The sequence below is a fragment of the Primulina tabacum genome, chromosome 6, assembly GCF_025594145.1.
Source record: "Primulina tabacum isolate GXHZ01 chromosome 6, ASM2559414v2, whole genome shotgun sequence".
NCBI classification, from domain to species: domain Eukaryota; kingdom Viridiplantae; phylum Streptophyta; class Magnoliopsida; order Lamiales; family Gesneriaceae; genus Primulina; species Primulina tabacum.
In genome coordinates, this window is record NC_134555.1 from 1,883,849 (window position 1) to 1,901,227 (window position 17,379).

General features: G+C 35.8%; 3 protein-coding genes across 5 annotated transcripts; 2 read left to right on the forward strand and 1 right to left on the reverse strand.

Moving 5' to 3' along the window:
* On the reverse strand, nt 1-3,236 carry LOC142548581 (rop guanine nucleotide exchange factor 7-like). The gene is made up of 7 exons (XM_075656973.1): nt 2,369-3,236; nt 2,173-2,289; nt 1,916-2,070; nt 1,613-1,687; nt 1,243-1,533; nt 792-1,148; nt 1-622 (listed from the first exon to the last, which is right to left on the reverse strand). The coding sequence occupies exons 1-7, from the start codon at nt 2,904-2,906 to the stop codon at nt 131-133; spliced, it is 2,025 nt and encodes a 674-aa protein (XP_075513088.1). The 5' UTR covers nt 2,907-3,236; the 3' UTR covers nt 1-130.
* Nucleotides 3,237-8,285: 5,049 nt separating this feature from the next.
* On the forward strand, nt 8,286-9,551 carry LOC142547980 (glutathione S-transferase U8-like). Of its 2 annotated transcripts, XR_012820832.1 has the most exons (3): nt 8,286-8,670; nt 8,740-9,168; nt 9,390-9,551. XR_012820832.1 is itself a non-coding variant. In XM_075656354.1 (2 exons), exons 1-2 carry the CDS (start codon nt 8,359-8,361, stop codon nt 9,097-9,099), a joined length of 672 nt encoding a protein of 223 aa, XP_075512469.1. In that variant the 5' UTR covers nt 8,286-8,358; the 3' UTR covers nt 9,100-9,172. The 2 variants fall into 2 exon arrangements, 1 of the variants encoding a protein (XP_075512469.1); XM_075656354.1 differs by lacking the exon at nt 9,390-9,551 and having other exon boundaries at nt 8,740-9,172.
* A 5,266-nt stretch (nt 9,552-14,817) lies between these two features.
* LOC142548582 (uncharacterized) lies at nt 14,818-17,189 on the forward strand. 2 transcript variants are annotated; one of them, XM_075656975.1, is made up of 5 exons: nt 14,818-15,554; nt 15,634-15,948; nt 16,036-16,324; nt 16,569-16,661; nt 16,758-17,189. In XM_075656975.1, exons 1-5 carry the CDS (start codon nt 15,345-15,347, stop codon nt 16,889-16,891), a joined length of 1,041 nt encoding a protein of 346 aa, XP_075513090.1. In that variant the 5' UTR covers nt 14,818-15,344; the 3' UTR covers nt 16,892-17,189. The 2 variants fall into 2 exon arrangements, with proteins under 2 accessions (XP_075513090.1, XP_075513091.1); XM_075656976.1 differs by having other exon boundaries at nt 14,819-15,554; nt 16,572-16,661; nt 16,758-17,186.
* Nucleotides 17,190-17,379: the final 190 nt, after the last annotated feature.

Below are 17,379 nucleotides of genomic sequence, written 5' to 3' on the forward strand. Positions count from 1 at the left end.
TCTTGATACCAATGTGCTAAAAAACATCAAGGTTCATGGTAATATTTCAGCACTTCGCAACACTCTCTGCATATACAAACGAAGTACTTAACTGAGTTACAGAACTAAACATAAAACAAGTCGATCATGTTCACTCTTCCTCGGATGACTCGTGCACATCTTGAGGACTAACAGCTACGTTTGAAGATTCAACTGATAGAGATGATGATATCTCTCTACTCCTACTCGGAAATGGATCTGATTTCCTGATGCTGCTACTCGGTTCCTTCCCTTTTGCATCCATACTCAGATAATCTGTCAATATTCTTTTTGCACCAAGCCCACGAAGGGAAAGTTTGCAGCTTTCTATATATGGTGATTTTTCTATCTTAACAGGGCTAAGAAGCTGCGAAGGAGAAAAGCTAGGCGTTGCAAAAGCTGTCCTGTATGGGGTGCTAGAGGATGCGAGTGGAATACCGATGCTTTCACAAGTGATTACACCGATCTTGGAGATTGACACAACTTGATCTGAATGCTTAGACATGTCGTCCACGTAAATTAGATCATCGATACGGGCAACAATATTGAATGCCAGGCTTTCCAAAACTCTTGAGTAGCTCTCCAATATGGACTTTCCAACATCCTGTTAGGACAATCACAGATTGCAACACAACAAAAATATGTGAGGTTTTAAGATACGGCTTTACATTCACCTAACATCTAGTTATTAAGTTAGTTGATCCTAATATGAAGTCAAGGGAAGAAAGAAAAAGCTGCATTCTTAAAAGGGATAGTGACACATGAAGTCCAACCTTGTTAAATTGGATTTTGCTCATGTCTAAGGTTGTCTGAGGAAGACCAGGAAACCGCTGCTTCAGGCAAAGGAGCAGACTCTCAGCTCTATCTGCAAGAAGTTCTCTTTTATCTGCATCAATCATCAAATCCTTGACCATTTCCCATGAAGACTTAGAATTTGATCTCTGTGAACTGTGTAGTGAATTTAAGTTAGCTTTCCGGCGCCACACATAAATGGAGGCCTCCACTCTGTTGGCTATCTCTAAAGCATGATAATCAGAAGAAAAATCGAGGCAGTCGAGCAAATATTCGGGCGAAAATTGGTCCGAATTAATATATCGATGAATAAGGTCTCCCAAACTTGCTTTTCCGTTCTGCAACCATCAAGAAAAAAGGGAAAATCAATTAACAGCCAGGTTTTGTATCATGTAAAATTAATTAGATGTTTGGAGTTTCTTTTAAGAATACCTTCGGGAGAGCATCTATAAATGAACCAGGGATATCCATTTCAGCTAAAGAAGCACCGTTTATAGCCATTGCAGCTTTAAGTATTTGGTTTGTACAATCCCGCCGGTGCTGCAACATTTTCCTAGAATCATCAGTAAGCCCGCCCGGGGGGACTCGAGGAACTGGAAGCCACCATTTGTTCTCTTGACGGGGAACAGGTTTTCGAAAAGAAGCTGATCCATCAGCTCCGGGGGCAACAATCCCTTGGTCAACATACCAAAACTCCGAGTTCTTGAAACTGTCCAATATTTCCTATTCAGAGAGGAATGAAAAAGTTAGCGCCACTACAAAACTATACAACAACTAAAAGAAGAAGAATTTAGTGCCTTACTAGTAACATGTTGTCTAATTTGCGTAAAGCGGGGAGATTAATGAATAGATCAGACCGGGGTCTTGAAGTCAAGATCTGTAAATGGCAAAGAGAACATAAGTTATGACACTGATTTTAAATTCTACAGAGGGTCATAGCAATTTCTAATCGTGAGTATCAAATTCCAGCAACTGTGTCTCTACATGAAGTTTTCTTACACTTTCAGAATCACAGTTTTACTCCGTACAGACGAATATCATTAACATCCAAACCAGAGGCGCATGCATACAAAAGTAGCATAGTTCTTTCGCAAATTATACAAACCTCGAGTCTGCTTCCATCGGGGAATGTCTGCCAAGACGGTATCAATTCAACTATATGATCACTAACACAGAGAAGCCATTCCATTTCTCTTCGCCACATTGATTTTTTATCAGTTGCTAGAGGTTCTAATCTCCAAACTTGCCCGAACAGTGTAGCTACCGAAAATATTAGACTGATTAGGTAAATGCAAGATACAAAGAATGACTATAAATTCAACAAACTTTTGTCAACTAACAAACGAAGCAGACATAACGCACCACAAAGATTCGTAATAGCATTTGATATAGCCAGAGCAGTGCAAACCCCATTGCCACAACCAGACATGTCTTCACCAAGGAGCAATTTTGATAATCTTTCATTCATCATATCAAGCTCTACATCAACCAAGAAATCCGTAAAAAATTAACAGAGAGATAATCAGGGAAAATGGGGGCATCGATAAACAATTAGTACCTGAAAGAGAAGACCCTTGTGTCTCCAATTTTCTGCTGTCCAAGTGGGGGTTCTCTACTCCTTCAAAAACTTCAGGCTTGGCAGAATGCGGCAATTCATCACTTTGCATTGGCCAACCCATAGAAACGGCTGAAAAAGAATTCTCGGAACTACTATTTTCATCATTCACATTAACCTCAGAAGACAAAAAATCCGTACTTGAACTACTTTCTCCACTTTCCACCTCCTTCAAACTCAAGAAACTTCCACGATTCTCTTCTCCAACTCCAGAAATCTCGCTCTCATTCACTGAACCCTCCATTTTAGCCTCAACTATATTTGGTGAGGCACGATACAAAGAGTTGTTAACAACCATACCATCGAAATGGAACCTTTTGCTTGAAACCCCACCTTGAAGAACTCCTTTATTTCTCAAGAATTTAACTGATTTTGACACCCAAGAGGGCAATGCAGGAGAGGGTCTCAAGTTTCTTGAATTATCCGAATATGTCGACTGGTTCAGAGATGAAAAACGCTTGATTTTTGTCTTGTTCTGCATAGTGGCCTCACTTTCCTGATCAGCTCTATCCACAAGGCGTCGACTTCAGCTCCAACCATGTCTGGTTCTGCAAACGGTAAAAGTTAAAAAAAAAAACAAAACAAAACAAGAAACCAAATGTGGACACCAGTAATGATGAATGGAAGATGTAATTGTCCAAACACTGAGGGAAGAAATGATGCTCGAATGCGTGAGAGAGAGTCTCAGATAAACGGGTTTTGTGTAGAATGACACGCAGAGTTATCAGAATGGAGAACAAGTATCTGAAGGGGGGCTCCTCGATGCTGTGCTTTTGCTTAAACTAGTCGCTTTCGTTAGGTTGATTTGTTATAATTTTGCTTGCACAAGGGCTCACTCTTAATTATTACACGGGTTGATTATTTGTAATTATTATACGGCTGAGACAACCATAATGTTTTGTGGTGTCTTGGTGTTATTACTAGTCAAATTTTATGGATCACAATTGAAAATACATTTTTCAAAAATAATCTTTTTATTTTGATTATGATGAATAGTCCTGTTGTATAGGTTCAAACAGTTGGCAAAAACTTGTGTGAGACGGTCTCACGGATTGTATTTTGTGAGATATATATCTTATTTGAGTTATAAATGAAAAAATATTATTTTTTATGCTAAGAATATTACTTTTTATTTGAATATCGGTAAGATTGACCCGTCTCACAGATAAAAATTCGTGAGATCATATCACAAAAAACATACTCCAAACAGTTATTATTATATTTTGGGCTCAGACCCACACAAACGTGGTTCTTCAATGAACTGAAATAACAATTATATTTTATTCTCTATTATAATATGTTAAAATTAATACTTAGAATTTAAATCCAACTTAAAAACTAACTTAATGTGACATGTTTGTCGAAATTCATATATACAATTATCAATAATTTAATAAAGTTAATATGTGACGTTTAGCACATCCATCTCGCTCACAGGAATAAATAACTGAAGTATTAAATTTACAAGATAAATAGCGGATGGCACATATGACATTTTAACAAATGACGGTGGAGTTAATCTCTGATACCATGTTAAGAGTAAGGGCTTGAGTCTAACTCCAACTCAAAAACTAGTTCAAGATTAAATGATTGTTAAGTCCACGTATACAATTCTCAAAAATGTAATCTTAACATGATATCAAAACCCAGACTCATTGTCATGTGTTTGACTATCTTTATGAGCTAATCAATTGAATGACTTAAATTCTTAAAAAGTAGTATATATGAATTTGATCTAACTTATGAGATAAGTTAGATTCAAATCATAATCTCAATATTATCGCTTTATGAAAATTACTTATTAGAAGATTCCATAATAACCTTTATAAATCACTCTAAATTTTCGTTTTTAACAAATGTAGGATGTGGCGCCACAATCTTTTATCTTTCGAGAATTTACCAATTCTCTACTTGTCGTTGTAATCAACCACAAACATCACTAATAACGACTTGAAAAATACCTCACATGCAAAACACGAAAATCAGGCCTTAATTATAAAGAAAAAATAAATAAATTTGATGGATATAATTTTTATTTTATATTTAAAAATAAATATGTGTGGAATCCAGCCGAGCTCACATGTGTTACAAAGACAAAATCACAAGATGATGTGAAGCCATTTTTCATGACCACCAAGAGACAAAAATCACGTTTGCGCCAATGTCAATCGAAGAATTCGTCTGTCTCCACAAAAATTTCTCCCTCCTCTAATGGCCATGAGAAGAATCCAACTTCCCAAAAGTTGAAAATGCAACACAAGAACTTCACTTGGTAAAATCATGTCTACGAATTTGGCAAGATCTCTGTCCCAATGGAACTCAACTAGTTTCCCAACATAAAAATGAAATATCGAGTTCGAAACCTCAAGTTACAATCTCCTTCCTCAAAATACAAAAAAACTAGATGTTGAGTGCAATAATTGTCCTTGCTTAGTAGAGCGGTCGAAGCGTAGTGCTTGAGCTGCTGTGCGGTTTTAAAATATTTGAGTTGCACCATTACCACCAGCTATAGCTTTTGGTAAAGCGGTAAGCACTCGATCCTACCATTGGTATCAGAGCCAAGGTCACGGGTTCGATTCTCATTGATTGCAAGGAGTGCAATTATTGGGAGGGAGATTGTTGAGTGTAATAATTGTCCTTGATTGATTGGTAGAGCGATCGAACCGTGGTGCTTGAGCTGTTGTGCGGTTTAAAAGATTTGAGTTGCACCATTACCACCAACAATAGCTTTTGGTAAAGCGGTGAGCACTCGGTCCTACACCAGATGTCTAAATTTTTTCTTTCAAAAAGCTGCAGTAATTTTTTTGTTCTAATTAGTTACAATATTGTTACCTCCCAATAGGATTCTTTCCAAAATATCTTAGAATTAACATTTAATTTTGCCAAAAAAAAATTGTAGCTTTCACCTCTTTGCAAATAAATGACAAAAATATAATCGAAAGATCGAGTCATTTCGTCGCTGTGGTGATGTAAAAAACATCGAGGCATGCTTGAATTACAGATTGACATTCTAACTCCCCGATTGTAATTGTAAATGGAGGCTTACCTTGTAAGGCTATATGTTATCCATGTCTCAATCTTGGTAGTTCTAACCTTAACTAATTGGATATTGATTATTGCCTAACAAGTGATTTTATTTTAGAGAAAACTTCAACTGATTAGACAAATTATTTATTTATTTATTTTTATCAATAAGTTGTTCGCAGCTGACTAAAAAATCATTCTTTCCAAATTCGGCTCACAGAGTGAGAACTAACTTTGTGGGGATCCGGATGCTAATCATCTTTTTTATCATCTTTGGGATTTAATTATCAATTAAACTAAACATGATCCAAAAATTTTTCTTTTAAAACACAAGTGCGGAGCGTAATGGAATGTAACTAATATACATCTCAGTATATAAGTACAATAATGTACAACAATTATTCAAACTAGTCTAAGGTTCAACTACTAAATTTCAAGTATTAAACAAAGTCTACAATAAGTCCGAAATCACCACTCTAAACTCGTCTTCTCTCATCATCTTCTTGACCCCGATCCTGTCCCACCTGTTGTCATGCACACATACAAAACAAGACAAAAGCCGGATACTCCGGTGAGAATAAATCCCAGTATAAAACATGGTAGACATGCATATACACAATATAAATCATAAAGCATATTATCATGCATAAAATCAATAGCAATAGGTTTCGTAGTCTATGAAACTAAATCAAAATAAGCATGCAGTAACAATGGGTTCCATAATCTCTGAAACCAAAATAAAATAAGCACGCAACTCAATTCAATTCATATCTTGACTCAACTCAACTCTAACTCTAGGGATCCCGGTGTGAATAAGATGTAACAGGTCTCCCACCTACTCTTCCAATCGTGGTGGCGTTACATCTTATTCCTAAACTTCGGTCTGGTCTGTATCGAAATCTACAATCGGAGTGAATCTGATCCGAAGCATCGATATCACCGAACGTTTAGAAAATTGGCGTATCTACCAATGATACTCCTATCTCAGTACATATATATAAATCAATATAAAGTACAAACAGAACAAGTATGTGATTTTGTTGGGAAACTCAAATTGAATCTCTTTTGAGTTGTGTCTTCCCAAAACAAAACATGAATTATACATTTGTCTTCCCGGTCTGATGAAGACGAAGTCTTGTATTCCAATCTGTCCATACCTAGTCTGGCAATGACAATCGCATAAATACAATATCAGTATATAATTCGATTCAAAACCTGTTCTGATCAATACTCAAATCAGTATATAATCTGATCCATATCTGAATAAGGTACAATCTAATTCATATCAACGATATCATCGAAATCATTACTGAATCTGATCACTCTAAATCAACTGATGTTTCGACGGCATAACAATACAGTTTCGATATCCCCGTCAATCTCAACATCACAGATATAATATCATAATTCATAATCAGTATCAGTAAAATTCATAATCTCAATGTCTGTACACTTAAGATCAGTAACAACACAACTCTGATATCAATTCCCAATCAATATCTTTAGAAAATCATAACAATTGTATAAACAGTCTATTCTTTAATCTGACTTCAATTATACAATGTCTACTGTAGCAGAAGCACTATATCTGATTCATATTCAATTCTGACAATATCATAAATTCCAATCATGTCTAAACGTAACAAAACTTACTTCCAGTTGTAGCCTGCGTTGATAGGAACTCAGTACTGAAGTCGGATTTAAAATCGGACGGGCGGATTTTGCGTAACACTCAAATTCTCACCCGAAAGGAATTGGAGCTTCTTCCCTCGTTTTTCCTTCTTCCTTTTTGCTTCTTTCTGAATAAGGCTTGTCTTATATATATATATATATATATATATATATATATATATATATATATATATATATATATATACACACGTTGCATTCAAGAGATCAAGTGGCATTTTTACATTCTGCATGCCGCGCGCATATGCGCGCACAAAGCCACACATATGCGCCGGAGGTTCGGCCCGGCACCTTCCGCATTTATCTTCTCGCGCATATGCGCGAGATGTTCTGTCTCGCACATCCCTTCACTCGCGCATATGCGCGCCTTCCGCCGCGCATGTGCGCCGAACTCTCTGGACGTTCCGCGCATGTGCGCGCATGGTTCTGTCTTCCTCGCGCATGTACGCCCATACATGTCGCGCATGTGCGCGCATGGTTCTGTCTTCCTCGCGCATGTACGCCCATACATGTCGCGCATGTGCGCGCATGGTTCTGTCTTCCTCGCGCATGTACGCCCATACATGTCGCGCATGTGCGCGGGGACTCTTCTTGCACCTTATGTCAAATCTTCTCTCGGCTCTCCCGATTTTATCTGTTTCATCTATAATCATCTCAATTAATAAATAAATCATTTCATATTAATCTCAGATTACAGTAATAAAATCTCAGGCCTTACAAACTTAATCGACTTGCATCAATTCCCCAACCAGCAAACCTATGAATTGTGATGCAGAATCAAGAAAACAGAGTTCTAGTGTTTGTTTTGAACCATGGATCGGAATCGGAATCAGGATCGCCCACGGATAAATTAGAAACAGAACCCGTTTCAAAACCGGAACCAGAACCGAAATCTGAAATCATGGTCCGGTTTTTGACTTGGTGACTTTTATTGCCAAATGTGAAATATATGACTGAAATCAGGTATATATTTGTTGGAAGAGCTCTACCTTAGATATATCATGCCTTTTTAATTATTTATTTATTTTCTTAGTTAGTTCATTCCAAGGGTGGAAAAACTTCGTGAGACTCCATGAGTCATGACAAATGCTTCTTTTCAAGTAGTAATAAATTTGAGTTGACTTTTCACAGTTGCGTGATGTTTTAGCTAACGAATCAGCTTCCCTATATAAAAAGGCATTTGCTCAACGCCTGAAAAAACACGCGATAAAATCACGAAAATGGCAGAATTGCAGCTGTTTGGAACTTGGGGGAGCCCGTTTAGCAAGAGGGTTGAAATGGGTCTAAAACTGAAGGGATTAGAGTATGAATTCATCGAAGAGGATATAAAGAACAAGTCCCCGTTGCTTCAAAAGTACAACCCAGTGCACCAAAAAGTGCCTGTTTTGTTGCACAAAGGCAAGCCAATTGCTGAATCTTTGGTCATTCTTGAATACATAGATGACACTTGGGACGTTGGGTCTCCTATCCTCCCCAAAAGTCCGTATGACAGAGCTATGGCTCGGTTTTGGGCTAAGTTTATTGATGAAAAGGTATTACAGTTCTCTAAATGATATTTGTTTCAACTCGAACTTTATATTTAATACTATTTTTGCTGCCAGTGCATACCTACACTTCGAAAAGCTTGTTGGAGTGTAGGGTCCGAGCAAGAGAAGGCGAAAGAGGAGGCAGCAATACTGCTAAAACTTCTTGATTCCCAAGTCGAGGGCAAGAAATTTTTCGGGGGAGACACATTTGGGCTAGTCGATATCGCGGCCAGTTTCATTGCCTATTGGTTTGGGATTCTCGCCGAATGCGGAGAAGTTCAAATTTTGAACAAAGACAAGTTCCCCAACTTATGTGAATGGATCGATGTGTTTACTAATAATAGTTTTGTGAAAGAAATTTTGCCTCCCAAAGATATATTGACCGAGAAATTCAAGGCTCTGTTTCAAGCTGCCAAACAAGCCCGGACTGCTTAACTTATTTATGCTTTGAGGAGTCAACTTTACCTCTACTTTCTTCTCCTTTTTAATAAACGGAGGTGTCCAGTTAGGATTTGGATCTTCTACTGCGTTGAAAACACAGCATGAATTGTTGTGCACTTTTTACACGAGATGATCACATGATCATCTCATTTAATCGGACAACTTTTAAAATTTATCTCATATGATGTGAAGTCTACAAGATGATCACGTGATCATCTCGTGTAAAAAATGCACATCACCAAATATTGTGTTTTCAACACAGCAGATCATCCAAATCCGTATAGTCATGACTTCTCCTTTTTTCGTGAGAATAAATAATATTTTTATTTATTAAGCTATGTAATTTATAGGCCCATACTCTGACAGGCTCCATGTCTGCAATTGCCATGAATTTAATGGGCCTAGCATTCATTATTTGACGGGCTTGAAATTTAAGGCACGCCTCCTTTGAATTACGTCCAAATGGAGTAATCCAGTAGCCCTTCACTATATTTGGGGTTTTAAGAACGAAAAGGCAAAATTACTTGTTTGTCTCTAAAGGGTAATTGAACTTGAGTCACCGAGGAGACAAAGGCTAATAATAATAGCAATGGTCGTCTTCGATTCTTTTGATTATTTTTAATCCACACACACTTACGGATTTATGTTATAGAAGAATAAAAAATATATATTGATAATCCAAATACTGTATCATGCGTGTTACTCGACTAGTGGAGTGGAACGGGTTGGCTCGCCCGATTTAGTCGAATTTGAGTTTCGACAGTCCCGCCGTCCCCACTCTAAATGATTATGTGGAGAAAGTGTTTGTGGACATCTTCTCAGTCGTGCAATGGTTGTGCTATGTCCGAGAAATATGTTTCTTTTTAAAGTGTAATTATATGTATGTTTAGCGCATTTAACACGTTGATCATAGTAGAGATCCAGACCCGTCACCATCGCGGTCGGCGCCGTCGTCGCCGTCGCATGACCATTTATTCCATACATTAACCAATAGTTAACCTTGATATAATTTTGCATCTAAGATCAACAACGGTTGATCTTAAACGCAAGGGCATGTCGAGAATGGTCCCTACGTGATATTTCTAGGTATGACATCCATCACGCCTTAAGAACACATTTAATGATTGTGGGGTTCAACATAATCAAGGATCCAAGAAAATGCTACCAATCGTCCTTTTAACATGTTATTCAAGTTGGTCGAATATTTATATTTGTGACCAATTTGTCATGTATTCTATTTCATACCAACATTTTATTGGACAAATATGCCACCAAAGACTTATCTAATATTGATTTACGTGCTACTGCGCTCAGCTCCAGAGATTATCAAATACATATATAGGTCCACTTTACCCAAAAAAAAAAAAATACAGATCAAGTTGGTGTTATTAAGTTGCTATTTGATTTTATAGTAGGTCTTTTGAGACGGTATCACGAATATTTATCTGTGAGACGGTCAACTCTACCGATATTCACAATAAAAAGTAATACTATTAGCATAAAAGTAATATTTTTTTCATTGATGACTAAATAAGAGATCTGTCTCACAAAATATGACCCGTGAGACCGTCTCACATAAATTTTTGTCTTGATTTTATTAGTTTTATGAATTAAGTTTAGGCTACTTCATAAATTTATCTTCCTTTCGGTTCACAATATCATTCTCCGTAAAGTATGTTTTTAAAAATTATTTTTCTTGAGCTTTGAAATACATTACTTGAATTTTAAAAACTAAAAAATTACTCACACGTTTAAGTAACGAAATATTTCTGATGCACAAATATTGTTGTGTGGGAATATCCAATAGATTTACATTATCCTAATAAAAGATCGAAGGGATACGTATACTTTGATCAGGTGTGATGGTATCGCAGCTTGACTTCGTTTCTCGATTTGATTTTATTTGCATAATTTATACACATATTTGCATAAGTAAATGATGAATATTTAATTGAGTGGGTATTTTATGAGACGATCTCGTGAATCTTTATTTGTGAGACATGTCAACAATACCGATATTCACAATTAAAAAATAATACTTTTAGCATAAAAAGTAATACTTTGATTTTATGGATGCCCCAAATAAGAGATCTGTCTCACACAATACGACCCGTGAGATCGTCTCACACAAGTTTTTGCCTATTTAATTAGTGTAACATAATATAGCTAGCTAGGTTAATATTTTTCTTATTAGTTTCGGTGTAAAATGATTAATTAAACCCTTGTGACGACTAATATTACTTAAATTCAAAAGAAATATAAAGGTCATATAAAAAATTGTGATGGTTAAGCGTGAACGAATAGTGGATTGTTTAATTATATTGTCCTTTTAACTATAGTTATCCGACAACGAAGATAACCTTATCTTCATTCTCTAGGGTGATAAAAGTTAATTGCATCAACATCTCTAGTAAAAAATAAAATAAAAACGTCTTACATACTTATATGTATCTATTTTTTAAAAAAATTAGACAAAAAACCCTACCATAAATAGTAAATATGACTGAGATTTTTATAACATTCGAGTGAAATGTATTGGATTTTTCAAAAATAAATGTATATTAAAAATTTTATATTTTTAAACTTTTTCACTAATGATTGATAAAATGACCTATTTTTTTTAATATAAAATGACAATGAAATTATCGCATTTTTCCAGAGAAAGCTGAGAGTCTGCTCCTTTGCCTGAAGTTTATGGCTCTTGCAGGTATGATATATCATGTTTGGAATGCTAGGAACATGGCAGTGTTTAAAGATGAGAAGCCGGATGTTGTGGTTATAATCAAGAAGACCAAGATTTTAACTTTTGATGTATTCCGACCACGATTTTAATGTAATGGATGGTATGTAGCAGGGTAATGTTCACTTCAGGGGGTTGTATCATGTTGGTTTGTTCTTGGGGATACTCACTACTCAGTGTAGTCGTATATGTAAAATTCCAATTCAACGAGATTGGATTTCATGTCTCACTATCCCTCTTACGAATGCAGCGTTTTCTTCCTTCCTTTGACTTCATATTAGGATCAACTAACTTTAATAACTAGATGTTAGGTGAATGTACAACCGTACCTTAAAACCTCACAGATTTTCGATGTGTTTCAATCTGTGATTGTCCTAACAGGATGTTGGAAAGTCCATATTGGAGAGCTACTCGAGAGTTTTGGAAAGCCTGGCATTCAATATTGTTGCCTGTATCGATTATCTACTTTACGTGGGTGGACGACATCTCTAAGCATCCAGATCAAGTTGTGTCAATCTCCAAAGTCGGTTTATTGGAATATTAGAATGAATTTGATATGAAAAACGATCGGGATTATATTTTGGCAAATGGTAGGTTTTTGTGAGACGGTCTCACGAATCTTTATCTTTGAGACCGGTCAACCCTACCGATATTCACAATAAAAAGTAATACTCTTAGCATAAAAAGTAATATTTTTTTATGGATAACCCAAATAAGATATCCGTCTCACAAAATACGACCTGTGAGACCGTCTCACACAAGTTTTTGACTCTGGCAAAAACAACCGTTTGAAATGACTCAATCAAAATAAAATGCAATTTAGTTTGATTGGTTCTAGTAAATATATTATGCTTGGGTTCTTATATTTCTATCTCAGTGATCCAGATGATCAAAGATATCAATGACATTGTATAAATAACGTGATACAAATGTGGGTCTTAGAAAAGTAATTATATTTTGCGAGAAAGTGTTAGATGTCTCAAATCGGTTGAATTAACTCATTGATAGATGAATATATAGAATCGGATAACCTTCTGCTTGTAGCTAGTTTTCGAAGTTGCCCAACTTTTAACAAAAATGATTAATGAATTTAATTAAGGACACGTGGAATCACGTTTATCAATTGCGAGTGGAAATTCCCTGATGATACTTGCCCAAAAATAATGGAGGGTTTTTTACTTTTTAGATTAATTTAATATTAACTCGAGTGACTCAATTTCAAAAATTAAAGAAAAATTAAATGATTCTATAATTTATCTATTTAACTATGAACATTTATTAATACTTAGTGCTAATAAATAATCAACGAAATTCATATATATTGATAAATGTTTATATTTAGTTACAATCTTGAGATAATGTTCGAAAAAAAATAGCATTCCAGTAACCAAAAATTGATTATAAGTTTCTTATTTTTGTCGATAAAATTGAAAAAATAGATTTGAGAATATATTTTGTTTTTGTTTTTGTTTTTTTAAAAAGTCATTATTCATATAACCCAAATATAAATGGCGGGATAAATTCAATCCACTTTAATAAGGAGATTCGGGTCCACGAGAAAAGGCAGGAAGCGAACGCCGGCAGTGAAAATGACGGGGATGAAAAGGACGGCCGTTAAAACAAACGGACAAATCGTTCAACGAAGATAGACAGACAGTTGAGCTACCGTATCTGCGTTCACATCTCCGTCGCCACGTCGGACTGTACTATCACCTCAAGATTCTCTCTGTTCAATTCTGAAAAAAAAAAATCCGGATCACACTTCCCACACTTGATTTCGATTTCTTGTGCATTTCGCATTATTTTATTATTAAAAGTTTGTTAAAAACTTGTGTTAGAGTGTCTTGTAGGTCATATACTGTGAGACATATATCTTATTTGAGTCATCTATAAAAAAATATTATTTTTTATTGTAAATATCAGTAAAGTTGACCAGTCTCATATATAAAAATTCGTGAGACCGACTCACAAGAGATCAATTAAAAAAGTTTTTGGTTTGCTATCGATTTCATGTGCTTATATAATTGATTTTATTATTTTCATACAAAACTATAAAAATTTATTTTTATAATAGTTATTTATAGTTTGTGTTATTTTCGGGATAATATGTGATTTTCAAAGAAAATAGATTTTTGAGTCAATTAAAATAATGAATTAGATATTAATTATTATCTATTTAAATTTATTATTATTATTTATAAAAATTAAAAATTAAATAAAATTTTTAAATAAAATTGCACCAAAGGGTTGGAGTTGCCCTAAAAGTTATATAAAACTCCACTATTTTTTTTTATAAATTACAATTTGTGTACAGTCTCCATTGTATAGTCATTTACAGATAGATTAATTAGAATAGGAATACAATAGGCTGAAAGGAGTCAGGAGACACTAATAGAGCTGTGAGAGTACTTAAAAGCAATATATTCTATATATAATAATCCGAGTTAAATTTTTAAAAAAATGTTACAAAAGCTATAAAATATGATTAATTATCAGTAGTTCATCTACTTTTTTTATAATTTTATATTCAATAATTACACCCTAAAATATAAATCCCCCACTCTACTGAAATATTATACAAGCATTCATAGTAATATGGACATTTGTTGGTCTACTTGTCTAAATCGTCAATCAAAATTCTCATTCATCAGATATTCTACCAATCAAATATTTATGAGACTTGTTTTTATCGGTCTTCGTTTATTTTTTCATTTAATAAAAAGTTTTATACTTTTTAAGTTTATCTTTAATTAAATTAATTTTATTTAAAATTTTTAATTAATATTGACATATATATTTTAACATTTATTTAGTATAATTAATTTAATATTTAAAATTGAAATAATCAATATAATAAGATACTTGAAAAACAAAAAAAAGATTCAGGCTGTGAAAAAAGAAACAGAAAAAAAAAAAAAACAAAAGATGGGCGTAGACCAAATTTAAAAGGTTGAATTACCATTTCCGTGCTTATCTGCAGAAAAGATATCTTAGTTTTCAGGCCCTTTGGTTTAACTTTACCCCGGTTCATTCGTACACTGCCCTATCACTGTTTCACAGCATCCCGGCGAATGCGACACGCCGACGCCTTCGGTTGGGCGTGGAAGCCACGCGCCACCTCCGCACTTGGCATAGCGTACACCCCTAGGGGTTCGATCCTTCTCACCCCCTAATAATTGCCTCAAATCACACAGAAAGTTACATTATAAAGGCCGCTACAAGCTACCACGGTTATCTTTATCTCTCACACGCTATCGTCTATCGTCTTTTCTGGTCCTGCCACTTGCTGGGTCCCTGGGATTTTTCTCCCGGCTGGGCACCTGCGCAAGCCTTATTCTGCACTGCATCTTTCTCTTTATACTGTTTCTTTGATACCGAGAACCAGGTAATAAACTAGGGCTCGTGTTATTCCCAACTGTAGCGTTTCTCATGGCTCTACATGTGGGCGAAGGGAATTTCTGGCTTCCGTCGGAGTTTCTGACCGACGACTGAACTCTTAATGGGTTTCAAAACTGATAGAAGATTAAATGATTTTCGTCACGGATATGTCAATTCGTTTGGTTTTAGCTCGGATCTAAGTTCACCTTCTGAATCGGTATTCGGCTCAGCAGATACTGTGAGCGATGAAGATGACTATGTCACAGGGTTAACCCATAAACTTGCTTACGCTACTCTTGGAGACTCGAGCCTCTCTGCTGAAAACACCATGGTGGGATTGAGTACTTCGTATCTGTATTTTTTTTGTAACTGTGTTCGATTTTGATTTTTTTATCTTTTGTTTTTGGAAGGGTTGGAAGTTGTCTAGTTCACCTCAATCGACTCTCTGCAGTAACGTGACTGGCTGCGAGTGCATGCCCGGACTGAGCTGCGTTTCGCATGTTTCTGTTCCACCGGATGTCGCAAATGCTGCTGCATGGCATTCGTTGTTGGCGTGTGTAGAGAGGCGTGCGAGGATGAGATTAATCGAAGAAACCGCTACCTTTAATTCTGTAACTCCGACCTTTGCTCGTTCAAGAAAACCTGATACTACTGACCTGAGTCATGGTGCTGGATTTTACCCGAATCAATCCCATGTTCCCTATCAACAATTGCAAGCAGCACAAGTAAGAGATTTCCCTTTCATGAATCAGCCTTTTCACTTGAAGTCGTAATTTTATTTACTGTTTTGTATTGTTTTTCGCGGGCAATAGTTTCAGCAGTTGAAACAGCAGCTACAACCGGGTAGTTATTGGGAGCAAGAGAAAATAGCTCACCAACAGATGGTTCGGAATGTGAAGAAGAATGAAGGTTCAGGAAATCCGAGCATGTCCATGGAGTCTTGGCCGGATATCCAGCTTTGTCAACCACGACGGCAGCGTAGTTCTGGCATGAAGGCCGTTTTTCTTGGAAAAACCGAAACCAAAAGTAAAAGAACTGGAACTGGTGTTTTCTTGCCCCGAAACTTGGGAGCAACCCCGGTCGAAACTCGCAAGAAAACAGGTCTTTATCGTTTCCACCAAATATACCAGCCATTAAATTCCAGATTCATCGTATGCACAGTATTTGCTGAAGTATATTTTGGGTGGCAATTAGTTCTTGGATTAGGCAAAATCCTTATTCTGTTTGTTTATACGTTTAAATATTTCGTACATCCCGTCTTCCGGTCATTTATCGGTTGTTTCTCGATTTCTGTAAAAATATTCTTGTGGTTTGTTCTTTATTTAACTTCGAAATTTTTAATTAGTAGGATGCCCTGTTTTGCTACCAGACAGAGTGGTGCAAGCGTTGAACTTAAATCTAAAATCCATGGATCTACAGAGCCTTGCCACAAGAACTGGTAATGTGAAATGACCCTTCATTAACATTTGAGCAAAAAAGTTTTTCAGCGCAGTGAAATCTTCAACTTACACTGAATCTGAGTTATTTTTACCAGATTTCTTGGCAACAAAAGCAGCTTTAAAGCATGTAAATAGAGTTTCCACGGCTGAACAGAGGAGAACTCTGCGACCAGTACCACCAGCAAAGATGGATCAAGAGTCCGAGCTCCCTCGAGATTGGACCTACTAACCAACCGTAACCCACCAAATATTTTACCATTTTGAATGTCCTTTTACGGAATTTGAAACTTCATTAGAAGGTGTGATACATGAAGTAGAACTTTGATCAGCGACAAGTAGATGATTTGAAAAGAATAGCAATTTTAGCCTTTAGGTGATGAGGGTGTGTTTTGGCAAAGGGTAAATAAGATTTCCAGTTGCGGTTAAAATCCATGGTTAGCTGTATTTACGTTACTTTTCCTGTCTCCGTCCAGTAATGCGGTGTGTTCGTTTATTTAACTATTATTAATTAGTAATTATTATCGCCGAATCCCAAGGAAAGAAGTGATGATTGTTATTGTATTTTGTTGCCATATTACCTGCAAGTTTTATATATAGTATGAAATTCATCTCGTATACATCTTTAAATACACAGGGAAGTGAATTAAATAAACGATATTGACAATAAAAAATAATATTTTTAATATAAAAATTATTTTTTATGGAAGATTTAAATGA

What these genes read in the sequence shown, in the direction of transcription:
- LOC142548581 (XM_075656973.1), bottom strand. Translation starts at nt 2,906, where the DNA reads ATGCAGAACAAGACAAAAATCAAGCGTTTTTCATCTCTGAACCAGTCG. An exon ending in CCGATGGAAGCAGACTCGAG is followed by an intron (nt 1,688 to 1,915) that starts GTTTGTATAATT and finishes TGCCATTTACAG; the next exon opens with ATCTTGACTTCAAGACCCCG. An exon ending in AATTAGACAACATGTTACTA is followed by an intron (nt 1,534 to 1,612) that starts GTAAGGCACTAA and finishes CTCTCTGAATAG; the next exon opens with GAAATATTGGACAGTTTCAA.
- LOC142547980 (XM_075656354.1), top strand. Translation starts at nt 8,359, where the DNA reads ATGGCAGAATTGCAGCTGTTTGGAACTTGGGGGAGCCCGTTTAGCAAG. An exon ending in CTAAGTTTATTGATGAAAAG is followed by an intron (nt 8,671 to 8,739) that starts GTATTACAGTTC and finishes TTTTGCTGCCAG; the next exon opens with TGCATACCTACACTTCGAAA.
- LOC142548582 (XM_075656975.1), top strand. Translation starts at nt 15,345, where the DNA reads ATGGGTTTCAAAACTGATAGAAGATTAAATGATTTTCGTCACGGATAT. An exon ending in TCTCTGCTGAAAACACCATG is followed by an intron (nt 15,555 to 15,633) that starts GTGGGATTGAGT and finishes TGTTTTTGGAAG; the next exon opens with GGTTGGAAGTTGTCTAGTTC. An exon ending in GAGCCTTGCCACAAGAACTG is followed by an intron (nt 16,662 to 16,757) that starts GTAATGTGAAAT and finishes TATTTTTACCAG; the next exon opens with ATTTCTTGGCAACAAAAGCA.